A 19,547-nucleotide genomic window follows, 5' to 3' on the forward strand; every position below is an offset into this window, starting at 1 on the left:
GAGTCGCGAAGTTGAACACGAACAATCAATTCTGTGAAAATCATCATGGGGCCACTCCTGCAAAGTCCTAATGAGTCATGTGAAAGTAGCGTAGAGGAATACGTCGATGGTATCTAACTCAGTTACAATGAATAGGAACTTTTAAAGCAATACGATGGATGCATCCTCGGCTTGGAAAACTTCCTGGGTGCTCGTGACCATTGACGGTCATATGGCTGTACGCTATCGTGGACGACGGTGGTGGATTCACTTCGATACCTCAGGTCGTCCTTCATGCTTCCTTCTTTGCCGCATTAGGCTTGACCTCTGTAGCAGCAGGCAGCTCCATGGCCTTTTTCCAAATCGCATCGCGTCCTTGCGGCTGTCGCTGGACCGGGAGCGTTGGCACGCTCTTGACTTCATCGTCCTCGAGGAACTTGAGGTATTCATCCAGGTACCCAAACCGATGGGCGTATATGCCAACTAGTGTGAACACTTGGGACAAGAACAGCACTTGGTACCGCTTCGCCCACATAAACTCGCCGAGCCGCATGACTATGAAAGTGTTGTTCGAGAGAATGGTGGTGAACATAACGACAGTTTTCCGCGTAATTTAAAAAAACGATTATAAACTTAAACTTAGTATGAAAAATAAATTAATGTTTTTTATACTCCCAAGCATCTTTTTTCCTCCAATCAGATCCCGCCCCTGCGGAGAGAGACAGAAAACCCCAACGCAGTCACCATCGACGATGAGTGAAGCAGCTGCCCCGCAAGAGAAGCCGGCGGCCATCACGCCGCTGGCCAAGTACAAGCTCGTGTTCCTGGGGGACCAAGGCGTTGGGAAGACGTCCATGATCACGAGGTTTATGTACGACACGTTCGACAACGCGTACCAGGCGACGATTGGGATTGATTTCCTCTCCAAGACCATGTATCTCGAGAATCGCACGGTGCGGTTGCAGCTGTGGGACACGGCGGGTCAAGAAAGGTTCCGCAGTTTGATTCCTAGCTACATCCGCGACTCGTCGGTGGCGGTCGTCGTGTACGACATCTCCAGTAAGGAAACCCTACCTCATGTCGCCTTCCACCACGTGTCGTGTCATCACACATGTACTACTAGATCGCGCATCTTTCCTCAACACGTCCAAGTGGATCGAAGACGTGCGGGCGGAACGAGGCCAAGACGTGGTGATCATGCTTGTGGGCAACAAAACAGACATTGCCGACAGGCGCCAGGTGTCAATAGACGAAGGCGCGGACAAGGCCAAGGAGGACAACGTCATGTTCATCGAGACCAGCGCCAAGGCCGGGCACAACATCAAAGCGCTGTTCCGCAAGCTCGCGACGGTGTTGCCCGGCTTGGAAGACACGGCCGCCCCCGGCGAATCCAACCGTACGACCATTCCCATTTCTCGTGTTTCCCATGTTCATCTCTCAACTCGTGTGTAGTCGTGGACATCAAGCTCGTGGCCGCGCCGAGCCCCAAGGATACCGCGACCGCTGAATCCTGCGGCTGCTAATACTATGAATCCATACAACATCCTCTATATTCCTCTCGTCCCATTTAGTAACAACACTCGGCCACGACTGGATGCATGAGTCGTCGTCGGGGCATGTGATCTTCTTCGCGATTGCGTGTCCTTCTACTTTCGCCGGCCGCCGGCCACTTCTTTTTCGCGCTCGGCGACCTTTTTCGCCGAGATTTTGTCCCAGTCCACAGGGAATTGCTGCATGTATTGCAAAAACTTCTTGTCTGTTTCGTCGAGCTTGTTGGCCTACGTGATCACGAACGATTAGTAGTACTACTAGTAGTAGTACTGTTCATTCGTGTCTCTGGTGCTGCCACGTCATGAGTGTTGAACCAGTCGTACCGCCAAGAAGCGCTGGCGATATGCCAACACCGTGTCCACATGCGTACCGCCCGCGGTCGTGTACTTGATGGCCAGGTCCAACGCGCGGTCCCATCGAAACAGACGGATGTTCATCTTGATAGCTCGATACACCAACGGCGTCGGGTGCGCCTGCAGTAGAATCGCCTCGGCTTCGTCGACGGCGCCGCCAGCGTACAGCGCCAGCTCGGCCATCCGCCGCTCCTCGCTCACAAGGTTCTTGACGTACAGGACAAAGTGCAATTTGTCGACTGACTCGACGGCCGCGAGCGCGACTTCGGCCGTGTCAAGGTGCCGCTTGTGCAGCGCCATGCCCGCCAAGCACGTCCAGAGGCCCTTGGTCTTGACGAAGCGGCAGAGGCGCACGGCCTTGTCCCAGTCGTTGGCGCTTGTAAACTCGTACAAGACGGTCGGGTACGGAGACACGGCGCCCGCGAGGAGGGCACCGTCCGTCCGGCGCACGGTGAACCGCGGCCCCACAAACGACGTGATGCTCGCGAGCTTTTGAAAGTCCGCTCCGTCCTTGGACTCGATCACGTCTGGAAGGAGCGTCCGGTCCACGTACACCATATTGGGGTACGTCCAGCACAGCACCTACATACACACACATTTTGGTGTCAACTCAATCGGTCCAAGAGAAGGAAGGGGCAGATCAGTATGAATTATTGTGAATTTGCTTCAATAACAGTAAACTTGCAAAACTTCGAGTGGTTTGTCTAATATCCACATTGCATCACGATAGAGTTCTGATTGGTTGAACATACTTGTCTCTTTTTTAACAGCCAATCAAACCATCCACTCAAAATTAGATTAGCCAATAGCGTCAATTCGTGATTCGATTCGATTCAAGTGGTTTGTCTAATCCACGATAGAGTTCTGATTGGTTGAACATACTTGTTCTTTTATAACAGCCAATCAAACCATCCACTCAAAAGTAGATTAGCCAATAGCATCGATTCGTGATTCGATTCGGCGGCGACATATCCACAATACCAGTATATATGTTTGCCACATCACGTGTAGATAGATCCTTATCACAGTCACACATTGATAGTAGCTGGTGAGTAAATACAATGGCAGGAATACTAGTTCAGTCGTCCAGTACATAGTAGCAAATCCTCACACAAGATGGGGTTGATAGCTAGAGGTGTAAAATGGGTTGATTTTGGGTGTTGATCTGTTTACCTTGGCATCGGAGAGAGCCACGAGCATCTCGGACGAGTCGTTCCATGCGGCAGAGTCCACTTGGGCTTGCAGTTTGAACGACCCCTTGTGGGACAGCCGCGTGAGATGCAAGTCGCGGTTGTTGTCGATGAAGAGCAGCTTGCGGTCCGTGCTGGGGCCGTAGTGGGACAGGGCGAGCTCGACCACGTCCAGCGAGTGCGTGAACGTGATTGGCAGCGCCTTGCCCGTGTTGATGTCGAAGGATCGGATGGTCTTGCGGTCCGAGTGATCGAGGATGGACACGGTGTCGATGCTGAGGGAGACGGTGTGCCGATGCAGGAACTCGACGTGCATGCCGTTGAACTTGGGGTTGGAAATCGCTCGGCCTTCGTACGAGTACACCTACAAGCGCGTTTTGCGAGCATGGCCATGTCTCGTGAGATGGTAGTAGTAGTAGTACTAATAGTAGTACTAATAGTAGGTGTACAGTACTTGGATGCCGTGAAAGTTGTCGACTGTGAGAAAGTGGCATTCGCTTTGCAGGATAAAGTTGACGGCTGCGCGCAAGTCGAAAATGTGCGGCGTGTTCCAGTTTTGAAAGTTGTAGATAAAGCATTGCGTGGCCGTGCACACGATGAGAAAGCCATACCCGAGGGACATTTCAATCACCTACAACTGTAAAGTCAAGCCGGCGACACGAATCGCCCTTTCGTGACAAAAACAGGGACGCCAGCAGCCACCCATGACAAAAACAGGGACGTCCAACGTCACTCGTGACAAAAACAGGGACGTCCCACGGCAAAGTGGACAAAAACAGGGTCGGTTGTTCGTACCCGATCTCGGACAAAGTCGAGTTCTTCGACGGTTTCATTGAGCACGTCGTGGACGTGGATTTTCCGGGGGTCTTTCAGCGTCACCTAACACCGCCGCGGTGACGAACGTTCCAAGAACGTTCTGCTTACTTCAATCTTGTTCCACTGCAAATGGCGGTCCACGACTTGCGCAAACAAGGTCGACCCGTTGCCGCCGGCCGCCACGAGCTGCGTGCCATCCGACGCCCACGCAATGTCCATGAGCGACCCCGCTTTGGGTCGTTCGCGGCAGTATGACCACCCAGTTTTGTCACAGAGACGGAGCATGTTGAATGCGCCGACGGCAAACATGTCACCCTTGGGACTCCACGCGATGCTCGTGATCACGTGCTCACACACGGGACTCTGGTACAACTGCCGCCCAAATCCATCCCACACGCGGAACACGCGGTCTTCGCCGCCAGAAATCACGCGATTGTTGATCGGATTCCAGTCAATGCACAGGATGGGGCCGTCGTGCGCTTTCCACTGGATGTCCTTGCGGCCAACCTACAAGGCAGGCGCAAATACACAAGTTAATAGCTTCTGGACGCGCACACATCAAGGAGAAGGCAACGAATGCAATACAAGGGGGGGTGTACTTGAATGGTCTTGATAACGAGGTTCTTGCTGTTGGTAAAGAGAATTTGATCGTTGTCGGGCCCCCAGCATACAGCATACACGGCGGTTCCTGGGGGGAGACGAGGGGTACGATGAATATTGAGTCATGATGAAATGATAAACTCTTGCAGGAAGCATGACAGTATAGATGATACCAGTGTTGGCCAACGTCGATCGAAGGTTGCCACTACGCGAGTACACCTTGACAGATCCGTCTTCGCCCGCGGTCACAAGCGCCGTGCCGTCGTAGTTCCACTTGAGCGAAATGATCGCGCCGGCATCCGATGCTTGCACCTTTTTCTCTTCGCGGCCATTCTTCGACATGATGCGAAAGGTACCGTCCGTGCACGCGATCACAAACATGTCCGCGCTTTGCTTCCCCACGGACGGGACCCAGTCCACGCTAGTCACGAACGTATCCACGGACGTCACCTTCCCGACCACCTCGCCGTCCATGCGCCACCGCACGATCGTGTTGTCGTCACTGCATGTGATCACGTCGTTCTCGGGGGTCCAGCAGCATGCCGTCACGATCTCCGTGTGCTGGTTCACTGTCGCTTGGGCGTGCTGGAATCGCATGGTGTAGCTGCGTTGTGCCAACCGTCGCGGGAATCGAAACTGGGGTCGCGACGTTTGGCGTTTTTGTCCATTTTACTTATTTTGGATGAAAAAAGTACCAAAATTAGTGTTTCGAAGTAACATTTAATTGAGATTTGTCCTTTGGATTGTCGGTTTGACCGTGAACCATGATCCTGACAGCGGAGAAGTTGAAGATCACCATGGTCCAACAGTCCGCTCGACGACCGACAAGGCACATACTGCATGGAACGCGCGTACGATTTCCTTCTGCATAGATGTGTCCGCTCATGGCGACATAGTAGACTGCAAGTGTCGCGGCGATTTTCGCGTGCCCGTCGACCAAGGCCACGGATCCTCTTGAGCTGTTGTTCATTCGGCGGGCGATCAATCCTAGGGACCGATGGAGTGGCCACATTGCATTCCCAGGTGGACGCGTGGAGGCTGGCGAGTCGGCATTGGATGCAGCGCGGCGGGAAACCATGGAGGAAGTGGGGGTGGACCTCACTCACGCTGAAGTGTTGGGGCAGTTGGACGACCGGCTCGCGGCGCGCAATGGGCTGGTCGTGCACACTTTTGGCAATGCTTCCTTTCGATAGCTAGCTCATGGACATCTCACGCGATCATGTTGTAGTATTCCTCCTTGCGACAAAGCCATCGACGTGTGTGCTGCAACCTCTTGAAGTGAGCGACGTGTTGTGGGTGTCGTCCTTGGCACTTGCCGACGCGCCTCTACGTACCCTCTTCTACCCCATCGGTCCATACCTTCAGCGCGCCGTCCCGCGATGTCTGCATGTACATACATCACACGTTGGGTGTAATGTTGATGATTGTAAGCCTGTGTGTACAGCCCATCTTGGCGAACCTGCCATTAGGGTCAGTGACGTTTCCATGCCTGTACCTCCCGCACCCGTCCACCGATGTCGTTCGCATCGATCGTCAAGCCCATGAGTATGTGCTTTGGGGCGTCACGTACAGCATGTATCTCGACATTCGGGTCATCGTCAGCCGACGGCAGTATCCGCCCGATGCCAAGTCTGCCGCGCCGTCATACGTGGCCTTGTACTATCGATTGTTGGTTTCCGTGGTACTAGTAGTCGTGGCCTTGGCTTTCGTATCATGGTGGCGATATTGACCATACAACGCCAAACTTGGCATACAGTATCTAACGTTTGTACTGCCCACCAGTTACTAGTTAGTTGAACCTGGCTTGTAGTCTTCACAGTGTAGTCTAGCCTCATAACTTTGAGTTACATGGCCACCCTTGATTACATTTTTCTATACAAGGACAGTACTAAAGTGCACCAAGCGTGGTAATATACTAGTTTCACTGGACGCCGTAGTAGTTGCAACTAACGTTATCTACCTCACAACCAAGCACTCCCTCACATCACCAAATCTGGATCCTCTGGCAGACACACACAGTCCATTCATCCTAGCGTTATAGTATCCTCTATGCATCAACCTAGACGATGTCTCATGTTGTCCATCCACTCGACCTCACCTCGACAAGCACAAACACGACGACAAAACCCCGTCCTCATCACGTACATTTGACTCGTGTGATATTATGACGTCGTGCTAGTAGTACTAGTAGCTGCCGTCAATTCGTCGAGGGCATCGGGGTGAAAATGGCACACGTCTTGAAAGATGAGGCGCTGGAGGGCAGGTTTGTCGAGCGGGTCCAGCTGCTCAAATGAAAAGTCAAACGGCATCGGTGCCAGCACTTCGGCGTCGTCGTCCATGTAGGGCGCCACAAATGGATGCCGAAGCGCGTCGTCGATACTGATCCGTTGGCGGGGATCAAACTTGAGCAGGTTTTGCAGCAGATCGATCGCGTCGGGCGGGGCGGACGGCACGACCGATGTCCACGGGCGCGGCACCTGGGTCGCCTGCTTGGATAGCCACCGCTTGGCCTTTTCGTTGGTGACAAAGCCAAGGTCTGCCACCGACGGAGACCCGAGGACGGACGTGACGAGCTGCAGCTGGTGGACATGGTCGTGGCCAGGAAACAGCGCGGTACGGTTGAACATTTCTGCGACAATGCACCCGACGCTCCACGTGTCGACGGGGTACGAGTACTTGGAGCTCAAGAGGAGTTCTGGCGCGCGGTACCATCGTGTGACGACATATTCGGTGAGGGCGGCGTCGGGGGTCACGTCGAGCAGCTCGCCGTGCGTACTACTACTAGTACTACTAGTACTACTACTCGGCGTCGATGCGTTGACAGACGACGACGACGAAATCCCTCGGGCGAGGCCAAAATCGCACACTTTAACGAGGCAGTCGCGGTTCACGAGGACGTTGGACGGTTTGATATCTCGATGGAGGACGTTGGCCGAGTGCATGTACCGAACGGCCGCGAGCAGTTGGTACGTCATGTACGCAATGTGGTCGCATTCCAATGGTTCGGGGGACTGGACAACGCGATGGAGGTCCGTTTCCATCAAATCTGTGACGATGTACGTATCTTCAAACTTGGCGAGCGACGGCGGCCGCATCACGTCGAGCACGTGCACGATATTCGGGTGGGTCAAGTGCCGCATGAGCCGAATCTCGCGCACGATGCGCTTGGCATCGACGAGGTCGTCGAACGTTTTGGGGATGTTCTTGATGGCCACGGCGTTGCCCGTCACTTGGTCACTGGCGGCGATCACGACGCCGTACGCGCCGTGGCCAATGGCCCGGATGAGTTGGTACCGCGAGTAGATTCGAAACTTGGTGCCTGACACGGTGAAGTTGTGCATGGCGTGCAGGTCCATCTCGTCCGACGACGAAAGGCGGCGAGGGTCCATCAAGTTGCTGCTGGACGAACGCGCTTTCAACGATGACGATGACGTGGCGACAAGATGCAGCTGCGCGAGGCGGTCCAGACTCTTGCGGGGGCCGCGACTCGGCGAGGCCACCACATCTGCGACACTGTCTTCTCGTGAGAAAAACGCCAAGCTCAGCTGGAGACGGCCGACTGTGGTGGCGGTCTTGGGATTTTCCGCCTTGGAGTACACTTCGGGCTTGACGAGGTCATACCACTGGGGAATCTGTCCCAGAGCGAGCTCTTCGTCGGACGTGGCGTCATGTGACAACGCTAGCACCGACGCCAAGTTGATGCGCGTGACCCCCACCAGTTCGTCGCCCAAGAACCCATCCACCCACACTTCGACAAACAAATGTGACACCGTGCCGGGCACCGCGCCTGAAAAGTTCAAGTCCACCGTTTCGGCCCAGTAGACGGCATACGCTGTTGCATGACCCTGTCTATCCTTGAGTGGCACGATTGTAGCAGGAAGACGGGTGCTGTAAACCGTAGGTTGGAACGCCAGCGGCTGCTGCTGCTGCTGCTTGTCGGCGCCGCCTTTGACCATCAAGTGCGGAAACCCAGTGAGCGCAAACTTGACGGTGGGGGCGGCAGTCTTCTTCGCCTTGAGCCCCTCGGCGGACACACATACGACCCGGAGCTCCCCCGGTGGAGACGAGACGCTCGTGGGGACCGCCGCCGCCGACTTGTCCTTGATGGCCAGCAGCGCCGGACCGGTGGCGCCGCTCGAAAAGGCCACCGAGGATGCCACCGAGTCGCCCATGATGTTGATGTGGCTCACACGACCGTCGACTTCAAACCGGAGCTCATGGCGCCACACCTGGCGGAACCGCCGCTTGTTGGCTTTGTTCACGAGCGTTTCTTTGCCCGACACGACGGCGAGGTCGCCTTCCCGGGCCATGGACGTGACCCGGAAGTGGCTCATGTCCACTGCGTCGTGCAGCGTCGTCATGTACTTGAGAAACCCCGTGTGCCACCCGAGGCCATGGAACGTTCCCGACATGGGGACGCATGGCGGGTAGTTGGACGTGACGACGACGTTCGGGTGGAGGCAGGGGAGGAGCATCGCAAAGTTGCCCACTTGACGACACACGTCCCCGTAGGCATCGTACAGCGCAGCCAGGTCCACGGCATACGGTGGCAGTGGTGAGTCGTTTAGAGCTGGCGATGGGCTCTCGGTGGTGGGTTTGTGACAGTTGCGACGAACCACATCTTGGTCCACAGCCGCCTTGATCATTTGCTTCCACAAGACCAACTCGAGACTCGAATCGACTTGGAAATGCATCACGCGCTGCTTCTCCACCATCGTGAGGCTGAACTTGAACACCTTGGCTTGTTCCGTGTCCTGGTGGAAGCTCTGGATCGTGTACACCCCACGCGGCTTGGCGATGCTGCCGCTACCTCGTACCTTGTTGGGCAATGAAGATGGGTGAGACGAAGTCGTGTGGTTCGCGACGAGAAGCGAAGGCGCGTGCGGTTTGGCCGGCGGGCCGTCGAGCCGGTCGTAGTAGCTCACGCGGAGTCCGTCCAGAACAACCAGGTAGTAGTCCCATCGCGGCAGCCAGTCCCCTCGTTTCCTCAAGTAACCTTCCCATTGAATGGGCAATTGCTCTAGCCGTCGATCGGTAGCCGACGAACTAGCCGCCGCTTCCGTTGCGGGGATTGTCGCCGCCGACTCCATCTTGTCAATGGGAAATGACCAATGACGGCGTTCTTCAGTTCAATAATGGACCAATCATATTGCAAGATTGGATTGACTTGATGTTAGTATTGGCCAACGTTCAAAACAATGTGGTGAAACATTGCTGTGAGGTATGGTGAGAGATTTGATTGTAATATCCGGAATCGTATTATCCGGACGACGCGATGTTCAAGCAACCATTGAATTCCTTATTGCGCCATGCTGTCTCGCGCCGCTGGCACCGTCCTCGTCCGTGTAGCGTCAACGACGCGCACGTTTCACAGCACTCCCATGCTGAGTGCGCGAAAGAGCAAGTCGTTATCCCGTCTCACAATCAAGCGCTCTGTGCTGGTACGTCAAACACCACAGCTTGACGTCACATTACGATCGAACATGTTCATGACGAACCTCATCGTCGCAACCTTCTTGCAGGACACGCAAAACACCATGAAGAACTTTGACATGTCTTCATTTCAAGACGATGAAGACGACAACAAGGACGCTCCTCCGTCCGTGCAAATCACCAACATGAAGGCCGCGCTGAAGCAGTTGAACGACCCAGATTCGTTCGATCTCGACAAGATCCCGTTGATGAAGCGCGGCGCGACCGCCAACGAGGACATGATGACGGAAGAGGAGGTACTGTCCGTCCTAGACGTGTCCATCTAGAATGCTTCCATGTGGTAGTTTGAAGCGTTCCTCGACGAAGACGAGGACGACGAGGACGAAGAGCATGATCGCGAACTCGAAGCGCTCGAGCGCGAAGACGACAAGAAGCGCGTGACCAAGATGCTGTCCCCCGCGCGCGCCATGCAAGCGCTCCAGGGCGGCGACAAGAAGCGCGTGACCACCAAGAATGCCAAGCCCCTGCAACGCGACGAAAAGGCGGACAATCGATTCAACCCCGAGCTCGTCAACCATCGCCAGCAGCGCGTGGGGCTGCTCCTGGAAGGGTTCATCCAAGACGTCATCTTGCGCGAAACCGACCTCTGCAAAGGCTCGACCCAAGTGTGGATAACCAGCGTACGGAACCCCCCATATGTTTCTCCATCTTGAGTCCTTCACATGATGATGCATCAGGTCAACATGTCGCCCGACCTGCGGCGCGCCGACCTGTATTGGGACGTCACGACCGTCTCCCATGGCAAAGTGAGCAAGACGGTCGAAGCCAAGGTCGTTCGTCGACTCACAAACATGACCAAATGGCTGCGGGTTCGCGTGACCCAAGAGCTCGGGCTCAAGGTACGAACGAACGACGCGTTGTGGTTGGTTCAGTGACTTGAGATATGATTATTGTCCTTCTTTTACCCAACATGTGGCTGCCTTTTGTGCTGAATTATCGCCAATTTGATCGATCGAGTTTTTGTACTGACTTTTTATATTGTGCTTTCGAGTGAATTTTCGTGTTGTGGCGTTGTTTCTCGTTTGAATAAAATTAAATCGATTTGATTGGCTACCTCAGATGAGCTCAAAATTATTAGCCAATCAAAACCTTCTTAATGAAATTCAACCAATCAGATCGATTTCGGATTGGTTTGGTCGGCGCGATTCGATTGCACCCCGTCCCCAAATTTGTATCAAATCGACAATATGTCAAAACGAGTGTTTTGTAGTATCACACTAATTAAAAGTTTCACACTAATTTGACTTTGTTGATCGTGGTTTCCTGCAATCTGATTGGCTCAATTCTTCTGCCGATTATACTTGTGTCCATGTATTTATTTGGTTGTGTCGATTATTATTTCTTCTCCATGTCGCACAACAGTTTAGAATATAAGCACAACAACGGTACGATTTAACGTTTCTGATGGTATGATTTAACGTGTCTGATGGTATGATTTAACGTTTCTGATGGTATGATTTAACATTTCTGATGGTATGATTTAATTTGGTGATGGTATGATTTAACTTTGGTGATGGTATGATTTAACGTTTCTGATGGTATGATTTAACTTTGGTGATGGTATAATTTAACGTTTCTGATGGTATGATTTCTATAGTATACGCCCAAATTGGAGTTTAAACGACAAGACAACACGGGGTTGGAACGGCAAAAACTGTTTGATGCACTCATGGCGCAGCAAGGGTATTGATACATACACTGTAACACTATTATCCAATATGTCTTCTTACACTATTATCCAATATATCTTATTCGTGCACGTCACCCCCACTTTGGTCGTCGTCTCCATCAAACAACTGCTCCATCACAACGAGGCGCCGGACGAGCGGGCCGACGTTGAAGCCGACGACGGCATGCCGCTCCAGCCGAGTCAATTCAACGCGGCAATGTGTCAACATGGACACGATGTCGTCCAATCGGCCCATGTCCAACCACGTGGCTCGAGTCAGGTCCCAGTGGGTGCACACGTATCGAAACATGTCGACGATGTACGCCAGCGCATTTGTTTCTACGAGGCAATTTGGCATAGAAGAGACCGCAGAGTTAGAACCAAGCCTAGACATACAGACTGGGGACGTTGTTTGTACCGTTGGACGTGACGAGATCGATGAGAACGAGATGGTCGTGGTCGAGAAGGCCGCAAAAGTCGGCAAACCACTGCGCGGGACTGTGCTCCGTCCACAATGACGCCAGCAACGACGATGTGTTTCGGGTATGAGTTGTCGTGGAGTCTCGAGCGATGGAGGGAGACGGGATTGGCAGGCGGAGCGCATGGTACAGCACGTCTACGAGGACGTCATCCTCTTCGGCGAGGATGGCCATGGCATGGCGGCGAAACGTCGAGGGGTCACATGATGGAAGTGGCCACGCATGTCGATGGAGCGACGGGAGATGAAGCATGGCGTGGAAGAGGAGCCGGAGCCATTGATGGGCAAAGGGAAGGGAAAGGTCCTGCCCCGTGAAACTGGACGCGCCGACGCAGTGGCCGACAATGGGTGGCGGCGCCGTGGACAGCAACGCAGGATACGATGCCACAAGAACAGACAGGATCATGGCGGCGTAGGCTCGGTTGTTATGCGCGGAAGGCTCGTCTGTGATTGTGACGAGCAGCGATAGGATTTCCACGTGGGTCGCCGTCGAAGGGGAGGACGAGTTCATTATGGGTACCCACGGAAGAGCCCATGACAAGGTCACAACGTGTTTGTGGTCGGAGTAAGACTGCGCATGATGAAGGAAGGCATGTGCAAGTCGCACCAGTTCGTACACACAGCAGTCTTGGTACGACGCTGCATCGCGGCAGACCGACTTGCATAGGTGCAAGAATGGGAGTTGCAACTCGAGGAGCGTATCGAATGTCCATGTCGACACATTCGACGTCTCTTCGTCATCGTCGTCAGACGAGGAAGATGATGCATAATCTGGAGCTGTATGCGTGTCCTCAATCCATCGCCGCACCAGCTGGAAGTTGAACCCGAGAGAGTCGTGGTGTGGAACCTGCATCGCAATACTCCTGGATGAATGAGGTCATCCCACGATATGGAAGTAAGTCGTCATTCAACGCACCGTATCCAAATAGCGCAGTCCGACTGAACGGTGAACCTCACTGTACCTAGCAATGTCTTCATCGCTTGAAAGGCCGTAAAGACGTCCGGGGACGACAGCGCCGCCGCGGACTTGTGCATGATTGCATCGTCGTCATCCATGGACGAATACGATTTGAATGCAATACTTTATAAATACATATCCTATATAATATACTATCCGTTTTGAAGATGCCTTGTATAATTTATTAACCTTGACATTGACAGAACGATGGTGTCGTGGGCGGAAATCGGTATCGTGATCGTGGCAGGCGGATACCTCATCGGTCGAAAGGAGCTACCTCGCATGGCCAAGATGGGTGGAAGGTATGTCGGTCGGACCGTCGGAGCGGTCCTGCGTGCGAAGAACGAGTACTTTGAAGCAACCAAGAACAGCGATTTGGTCAAGGTATGAACGATGTCGTTGTATATATCCGACGTTGCATGCCATCCTCAGAAGTGTACCGTAGATGCAATCCGAGCTGCAGAAGGGATTGGACGAACTGAATCAAATCCGATCGGAAATGACGACCATCAGCAGCATGAAACGACCCTATCGACCCGTGTCGACCCCGGCGAATCGCCCGCCAGCGACTGCCTCGCCCTTGGTGGCAGCCTCGGACGCTGCCGCCGCACTCTCCAGCACATACACCCCTCCTGCATCATCCCCTTCCTCCATCTCAAGCCCATCGTCCATCCAAGCGGCCACGATTTCCCAGGACTACCTCGCCCACCAGTCGTTCGAGGACTTGATCCAATCGGCAGAAGACCAAGAGCAAGCGCGGCTGGCCATGGCGGAGATCAACATGGCCCACGAACAAAAGTTTGCCTCTCGCATCGGTACAGTGATCTGTCCGCGTGGTCTTCACTGTGATCGTTTTGTGTGTGTAGAAAGTGTCGAAGGTGGCGCCGATTACGTGGCATCCAGCCTGATGGACAGCATTTTGCTGCAACGACGAGTCTAACATACAGTAACTACACGAAACTTCAATGTACCGTTCACTTATTACACAAAGAAAGAAACTAAAGCCCTGGTACAGTTTGGACTTCTTCCTTCAATTGCACCGTTCACTATACCACTACACGTAAAGTAAGTTCTTATGTACCGTTCACTTTACGTATAGTAGTAATCCAGTATCTATCTCGCCGACGTCACTTTACGCAACGAAAGTAGAGGGTGCAGTTTGAGCTTCAACCTTCAATTCTCCGTTCACTATACCACTGTACGTAACGTAAGTGTTTATGTACCGTTCACTTTACGTATAGTGTACGTCCAGTCAGTATATCTTATCGCGCCGATGTCAACACACGCAAGGGGATGTGTCGGGAAAAGTCTGCACGTTGCTCCAACAGATGCGCCACATGCAGCAGCGTGTGTTCTTGGTGGGGGGCGCCAATGAGTTGCAGTCCCAGGGGCATTTGGTCCAGCACAGCCGCGGGCACCGACACGGACGGGAGCCCCGCGAGACTGGCGGGAATGGTCATGATGTCGTTCATAAACATGTCCACGGGGTTGGCCTTGCCGTGCACAGCAAACGGCCCGGACGGCGTTGTGGGGGTCAACAACACATCAATCTACAAATAGCAGCATTTTCATTGGTAAAACAAAAACGACGTTAACGTACCCCCGACTCGAACGTCGAGGCAAAGTCGTCGCGAATGGTCTGGCGCACGAGCACAGCGCGTTCGTAGTAGTCTGCCAACGCACCCGCCGACAAGACAAACGTCCCCGACAAGATGCGGCGCTACATTCAAAAATCAGCACACGATGGCATTCGCTCAATGAATATTTAGGTAGGTAGGTAGGTGGTGTGTGTACACAAGAACCATGTAATGAACATGTGTGACATGGGGAAAGCAGAGGTAGAGGTGGGCCACATATGTACGTACCTGCACTTCGTCGCCAAATCCTTCGGATCGCGTGCGGCAGTACAAGTCATGTAATGCGTTCGCTTGGTTGTTGGAGGCGTCGGCGACCGCGGCGGCAGCAGCCTCGTTGTTCAATTCAGCGCTACAAAATATAAAATACACTTGGTTCAAAAATGGCAGTACAGTATATATATTGATATTTTTTTCATTTCTAAAATTCGAATCGCACCGAAAGCCGTAGCGGACGCCGTCATAGCGTGACAAGTTGGACGAGGCTTCGGCACAAGCTAGGATGTAGTACGTCGGCAGTGCATACTTTGTAGTCGGGAGCGAGGCTTCCACCACCCGCACGCCTATTATTATATATATATGATTTGATTCAATCAAATACTATTACTAGTAGTAGATCCTAGTTCGTACCAGATTGCAGTAGCCACTCGATGCCTTGGTCCCATACTTTTAGAATCGACTCGGGCAGTTCTTTGACATAGTACTCCTTGGGCACACCCACCGTCAACTGTTTTGTGTTGGTTGCATCGGTTTCTGATGCTGGCTCCTGTAAAACACGCAATAATACCCAATGTATCATATTGGTACACATTCAGCTTTAGCCTATGATGTTTCCATACAGTGGCTAGTAATCATGTACTAGTTGTACTGGTCTTACCCATTGAGATGGCAACTTGTCAGGAAGGGCCGTCGAGTCGTGGCCATCTGGTCCGGCAATGGCATGCAATACAATAGCTGCGTCGCTGCAACCACGTCGCTTGTGGTGAGCGTGCCACGTCATATATTTCAACATACCGAATGGTTTTGGCCAGGATGCCGGGGGTGTCCAACGAGCTGGCAAACGCAATCATGCCATGCCGAGAAATGCGGCCGTAGTTGGGTTTGAGGCCCGTGACTCCGCAATACGCCGCCGGCTGCCACATGTACACGTTATTCGAAAGAACATTCGCAGAACGTTCCGTACTTGTCGAACGGAGCCGCCCGTGTCCGACCCGAGCGCGGCAAAGCAACATCCGGACGCGACCGCGGCGGCGCTGGCCCCGGAACTGCCGCCGGCGACCAACGCCCGGTCCCCCAAGTCACTCGACCACGGGTTGATCGTTGGGCCGAACGTGCTGTACGTCGTGCCGGACCCCATCGCAAACTCGTCCATGTTGAGCTTGCCCAATGGAATGGCCCCGGCGTCGAGGAGGCGCTGGGTGGCGGTTGACTCGTAGGGTGCCACGAAGCCTGCGTCGTCCCGTCGTCGTGATGGACGGATCAAACATCGATCAAGACGGACATACCTTGCAGGATCTTGGAGCTCGCGGTCGTGGGCACGCCATTCTGCATGCAAAAGATGTCCTTGACGCCGACAGGAATGCCGTCCAGCGGTCCACACGCGCGCCCATCTCGTCGCCGTGCGTCCGATTCCGAGGCCCGTGCCAGTGCCGAATCGAACGTCGTCGCGACAAACATGTTGAAGCGCTTTGTGGCTTCGATCTGGTCGATGCACGCTTGCGTGAGAGCCACAGACGTGACCGACCCATTCGCAAGGGCTGCCGATGCGTCCGTCAGCGATCGGCCTGCCCAACTGCTCACGGATCGCAACGAGGGGCGATGTCTGATGCACAGACAACATACATGTATCTTACAACATGGATACGATGATGGTAAAGTACCGCAGTGTCGGGCGAAAGTGCAGCAGCATTACGATGGCGAGGTTGATGGTCACAAGTTGCAGCAAGTTCAATCAGGATGCACGTCACTAATCTAGGCTTATTTCGGCACTAGTAGGCTAGGATTACTACAGTAGTACTAGTAATACCGTATTCGTGACATCGCTGTAGGCATACAAACTATAGTATCCAAATGGTTTCCGTATCCGGATAAGCTGCTTTCACTATCCAAAACGACATCAAGCATACGGTATACTCTAGCCCAATTTCAAACTCGACGACGACATGGCGTACACACCACGAGACACGACCCATTGGACCACGGACTCGTTCTTGGCGTATTTGACGTCGACGACGCCGGTGTTTGTCGCGGACGTGTTGGCACAGCTCCATGCACTTCCTGTCAAGTTCGATGATGCGTGGCAGATCGATCATGTCTGCTATCGGTGTGACTCGGACGACGAATACACGCACTTGACCAAGACCGTTCTGCCTCAATTGGGACACGAACTTGTGGAATCGATGGTGGGAGGTCGACAGATCGCAACGTTCAAACTGTCGATGCCAATTGGTTTGTCCCATCGACCGAACGCATCGGTGGATGTGCTCGAAGTGCCGTCGCCGAAGCGTGGAAGCCCATACGACAGCGGCCTCGAGCACTTTGAAGTGGTCGTGCCGTACAACTTGGACACGTTCTTAGCGGACAATTCGGCCACCCATACCGCTTGGGACTTGAAAGGCATGACAAAACCGATCAACCGCGATGTTCGCGTACCACTTGGCCCGTACAGCGTCAAATTCCACGAACAAACCCTCGAACGCGTGATCCAGTTAGAGTCGGCGGACGGCATTGCCCAAAGCTAGCGAAGTGATACATGTTGAGGATAACGTTGGCCTCACAAGGCGAGTAGTGTTGAGCTTGGCAACAAGGACATATCAAGCCAACGAATGAGGGAACATCCCGAGACGTCGCACCGTAGGAGTTTGCAGCTTTTTACTTGATCACACCACAATTTGTGTGTGCAAACACGTTTACGATCCAGCAATCCCACTGTGATATTAATACAGTAGTCCCCCGCAATAGGGAACCCACAATAAATCAATATCCTCGCAAAATAAATTCTTTCACAAGATGGTGCAAAATAAATTTAAAGAGGCTGATTGAAATTTCAAACAACACATGTTGCGAAAATGCACTTGGTTGTCAAAATGCCGTCACCCTCGAGACGGATGAGACTCACTGTCGAGCAAAAGCGCTCACTATTGACGCACCACAAGTCCAATCCTGGCATAAGAGGACTTGAATTGCGAGTTTGGGCTCAGCATGCGTTCTGGCTACCACGTGTGCCCCAAAAGTCGACTATGTCTCGTTGGCTCAACACCCAGAGCGACCGCGTGGACGTGCATCCCTCACATAAATCAGCACACAAACCTCGCCTACCGGACCTCGAAAGTCGACTTATGAGTTGGATCCAAAAGTGCGAGGAGTGGAAGGTCCCCATCGTCAGTGGTCCGACGATCCGTGCAAAGGCAATGGCCATCCAAGACGCCCTCCGTGGTTCATCGCAGTCTGCAGATCTTCTCGACTCCATAACCTTTTCTAATGGCTGGCTCCAACGATTCCAACTGCGACACAACTTGAAGTCCCGTCGCGTGTATGGCGAAGCCGCATCAGCAAGCCAAGAGGACGTTGACGAGGGACGTCGCATCCTTCGTCACGTCACACAAGCCTACGCGAAGCAAGACATCTTCAATCTCGACGAAACTGCGTACTTCTATTGCTCTGCGCAGACCAAGACGATCTGCACAGCTCGCATGCCGGGGCGCAAGATGATCAAGAAGCGCATCACAGTGGCCGTGACAAGCAACTCCGATGGAAGCCGCAGGTGGCCACTGCTGTTCGTCGGTTCCGCCAAGCACCCACGATGCTTCAAGACGAGGTCAGCGCGAGACCTTGACCTGGACTATGCTGCAACAAAGAAGGCTTGGATGACCGGCGACGTGTTTTCAAACTGGATCGAGGAGTTCAACAAGACAATGCAACGCGAGGGCCGGCACGTCCTTCTGCTTCTGGACAACGCCTCCCCTCATCGGTACGAGCCGTTTCTGTCCAATGTTGTTGTGTGCATGCTGCCTGCCAACACCACGGCATTCTTGCAGCCCCAAGATGCCGGAGTGATTCAGGCGTTCAAGAACAAGATTGGTGCCCTGCGGGCGTTGCACATTGTGGAAAAGTTCGACAAGCTGGTCGCAACGGCGGACGAGTCAGACAAGGAAAACTTTGCATCACTGGTCAACAAGTTGCACGAAGTTTCGCTGCTGCAGGCCATGGAATGGGCCAAGGAGGCTTGGCATAGTGTTACACAAGACACCATTGCTAACTGCTGGCGCCATACGGGTATACTGGACGAAGAGATGTATGAGTTGATCGAGAGTATGAACAACCTTTGAGGAATATAATGTGCGCATTGTTGTTGGTGTGCTTTTGTCTTCTGGAGGTTGCCAGTGTATCAACCCCCTCCTGAATTCGAATATGATGTCCATTTTTGAATCCGAGCACTTTCCAATACCATATGTTAACTTTTGTCCAATCAGAATCGAGTTACCCATCAAACATGCCTTTTTAACTTTATACTTGTGTAAATTGAAAACCCCTAAAATCATATCGCCAACAAAGGTTCCCTATTGCGGGGGACTACTGTACTAGGATCACGCAATCGTTGAAGGAAACGATCCACATTCCGATTACACAGCACCAAAATACTACTGGAGTGCTGGTCGTCATTCCGATAGAAATGAGCTTACTTGGAAGTTCAACAAGTGGCGGCCACTTCCAATTCAACCCATCGATGAACCTGTCGTGTTCAATATAGTACGCGGCGCAGTTCTGACGACAGGGAAGATAGTGTAAGTGCAAACTCGAATACATATCGTGAACTATGTAGTGGC

At 53.2% G+C, this 19,547-nt stretch overlaps 10 protein-coding genes across 19 annotated transcripts; 6 read left to right on the top strand and 4 right to left on the bottom strand.

Moving 5' to 3' along the window:
• The first annotated feature begins 45 nt into the window (after positions 1 to 45).
• Positions 46 to 586, top strand: H257_02638 (hypothetical protein). The gene has a single exon (XM_009826367.1). It carries the CDS (start codon positions 155 to 157, stop codon positions 464 to 466), a length of 312 nt encoding a protein of 103 aa, XP_009824669.1. The 5' UTR covers positions 46 to 154; the 3' UTR covers positions 467 to 586.
• A 104-nt stretch (positions 587 to 690) lies between these two features.
• H257_02639 lies at positions 691 to 1,535 on the top strand. 2 transcript variants are annotated; one of them, XM_009826368.1, is made up of 3 exons: positions 704 to 1,038; positions 1,103 to 1,375; positions 1,432 to 1,535. In XM_009826368.1, exons 1-3 carry the CDS (start codon positions 732 to 734, stop codon positions 1,500 to 1,502), a joined length of 651 nt encoding a protein of 216 aa, XP_009824670.1. In that variant the 5' UTR covers positions 704 to 731; the 3' UTR covers positions 1,503 to 1,535. The 2 variants fall into 2 exon arrangements, with proteins under 2 accessions (XP_009824671.1, XP_009824670.1); XM_009826369.1 differs by having other exon boundaries at positions 691 to 1,038; positions 1,103 to 1,535.
• Positions 1,536 to 1,625: 90 nt separating this feature from the next.
• H257_02640 (hypothetical protein) lies at positions 1,626 to 5,086 on the bottom strand (the record flags this gene model as incomplete). The annotated part of the gene is made up of 8 exons (XM_009826370.1): positions 1,626 to 1,757; positions 1,854 to 2,465; positions 3,057 to 3,437; positions 3,528 to 3,704; positions 3,869 to 3,952; positions 3,998 to 4,396; positions 4,489 to 4,577; positions 4,663 to 5,086. 8 exons carry the CDS (start codon positions 5,084 to 5,086, stop codon positions 1,626 to 1,628), a joined length of 2,298 nt encoding a protein of 765 aa, XP_009824672.1.
• Positions 5,087 to 5,225: 139 nt separating this feature from the next.
• On the top strand, positions 5,226 to 6,344 carry H257_02641. 2 transcript variants are annotated; one of them, XM_009826371.1, is made up of 4 exons: positions 5,226 to 5,340; positions 5,389 to 5,662; positions 5,718 to 5,878; positions 5,934 to 6,344. In XM_009826371.1, the coding sequence occupies exons 1-4, from the start codon at positions 5,254 to 5,256 to the stop codon at positions 6,216 to 6,218; spliced, it is 807 nt and encodes a 268-aa protein (XP_009824673.1). In that variant the 5' UTR covers positions 5,226 to 5,253; the 3' UTR covers positions 6,219 to 6,344. The 2 variants fall into 2 exon arrangements, with proteins under 2 accessions (XP_009824673.1, XP_009824674.1); XM_009826372.1 differs by having other exon boundaries at positions 5,718 to 6,344.
• Positions 6,345 to 6,615: 271 nt separating this feature from the next.
• On the bottom strand, positions 6,616 to 9,583 carry H257_02642 (CMGC/MAPK protein kinase). The gene has a single exon (XM_009826373.1). The coding sequence runs from the start codon at positions 9,577 to 9,579 to the stop codon at positions 6,652 to 6,654; it is 2,928 nt and encodes a 975-aa protein (XP_009824675.1). The 5' UTR covers positions 9,580 to 9,583; the 3' UTR covers positions 6,616 to 6,651.
• Positions 9,584 to 9,786: 203 nt separating this feature from the next.
• Positions 9,787 to 11,847, top strand: H257_02643 (hypothetical protein). The gene is made up of 5 exons (XM_009826374.1): positions 9,787 to 9,930; positions 10,012 to 10,218; positions 10,267 to 10,602; positions 10,660 to 10,821; positions 11,580 to 11,847. The coding sequence occupies exons 1-5, from the start codon at positions 9,799 to 9,801 to the stop codon at positions 11,670 to 11,672; spliced, it is 930 nt and encodes a 309-aa protein (XP_009824676.1). The 5' UTR covers positions 9,787 to 9,798; the 3' UTR covers positions 11,673 to 11,847.
• H257_02644 (hypothetical protein) lies at positions 11,695 to 13,185 on the bottom strand (the record flags this gene model as incomplete). Its single annotated transcript, XM_009826375.1, has 3 exons — positions 11,695 to 11,990; positions 12,070 to 12,992; positions 13,046 to 13,185. The coding sequence occupies 3 exons, from the start codon at positions 13,183 to 13,185 to the stop codon at positions 11,731 to 11,733; spliced, it is 1,323 nt and encodes a 440-aa protein (XP_009824677.1). The 3' UTR covers positions 11,695 to 11,730.
• Positions 13,186 to 13,284: 99 nt separating this feature from the next.
• On the top strand, positions 13,285 to 14,094 carry H257_02645 (hypothetical protein). Its single transcript, XM_009826376.1, has 3 exons — positions 13,285 to 13,471; positions 13,533 to 13,902; positions 13,954 to 14,094. The coding sequence occupies exons 1-3, from the start codon at positions 13,295 to 13,297 to the stop codon at positions 14,025 to 14,027; spliced, it is 621 nt and encodes a 206-aa protein (XP_009824678.1). The 5' UTR covers positions 13,285 to 13,294; the 3' UTR covers positions 14,028 to 14,094.
• A 113-nt stretch (positions 14,095 to 14,207) lies between these two features.
• Positions 14,208 to 16,708, bottom strand: H257_02646 (aspartyl/glutamyl-tRNA(Asn/Gln) amidotransferase, A subunit). 8 transcript variants are annotated; one of them, XM_009826384.1, is made up of 10 exons: positions 16,602 to 16,707; positions 16,227 to 16,543; positions 15,905 to 16,170; positions 15,736 to 15,854; positions 15,599 to 15,683; positions 15,352 to 15,487; positions 15,161 to 15,284; positions 14,953 to 15,073; positions 14,688 to 14,807; positions 14,208 to 14,637 (listed from the first exon to the last, which is right to left on the bottom strand). In XM_009826384.1, exons 1-10 carry the CDS (start codon positions 16,628 to 16,630, stop codon positions 14,350 to 14,352), a joined length of 1,605 nt encoding a protein of 534 aa, XP_009824686.1. In that variant the 5' UTR covers positions 16,631 to 16,707; the 3' UTR covers positions 14,208 to 14,349. The 8 variants fall into 8 exon arrangements, with proteins under 8 accessions (XP_009824686.1, XP_009824685.1, XP_009824683.1 ...); XM_009826383.1 differs by having other exon boundaries at positions 14,208 to 14,807; XM_009826381.1 differs by having other exon boundaries at positions 15,905 to 16,543.
• Positions 16,709 to 16,883: 175 nt separating this feature from the next.
• Positions 16,884 to 17,462, top strand: H257_02647 (hypothetical protein; the record flags this gene model as incomplete). The annotated part of the gene is made up of 1 exon (XM_009826385.1): positions 16,884 to 17,462. The coding sequence occupies one exon, from the start codon at positions 16,884 to 16,886 to the stop codon at positions 17,460 to 17,462; it is 579 nt and encodes a 192-aa protein (XP_009824687.1).
• Positions 17,463 to 19,547: the final 2,085 nt, after the last annotated feature.

The sequence above is a fragment of the Aphanomyces astaci genome (assembly GCF_000520075.1).
Source record: "Aphanomyces astaci strain APO3 unplaced genomic scaffold supercont1.4, whole genome shotgun sequence".
NCBI lineage: Eukaryota > Oomycota > Saprolegniomycetes > Saprolegniales > Verrucalvaceae > Aphanomyces > Aphanomyces astaci.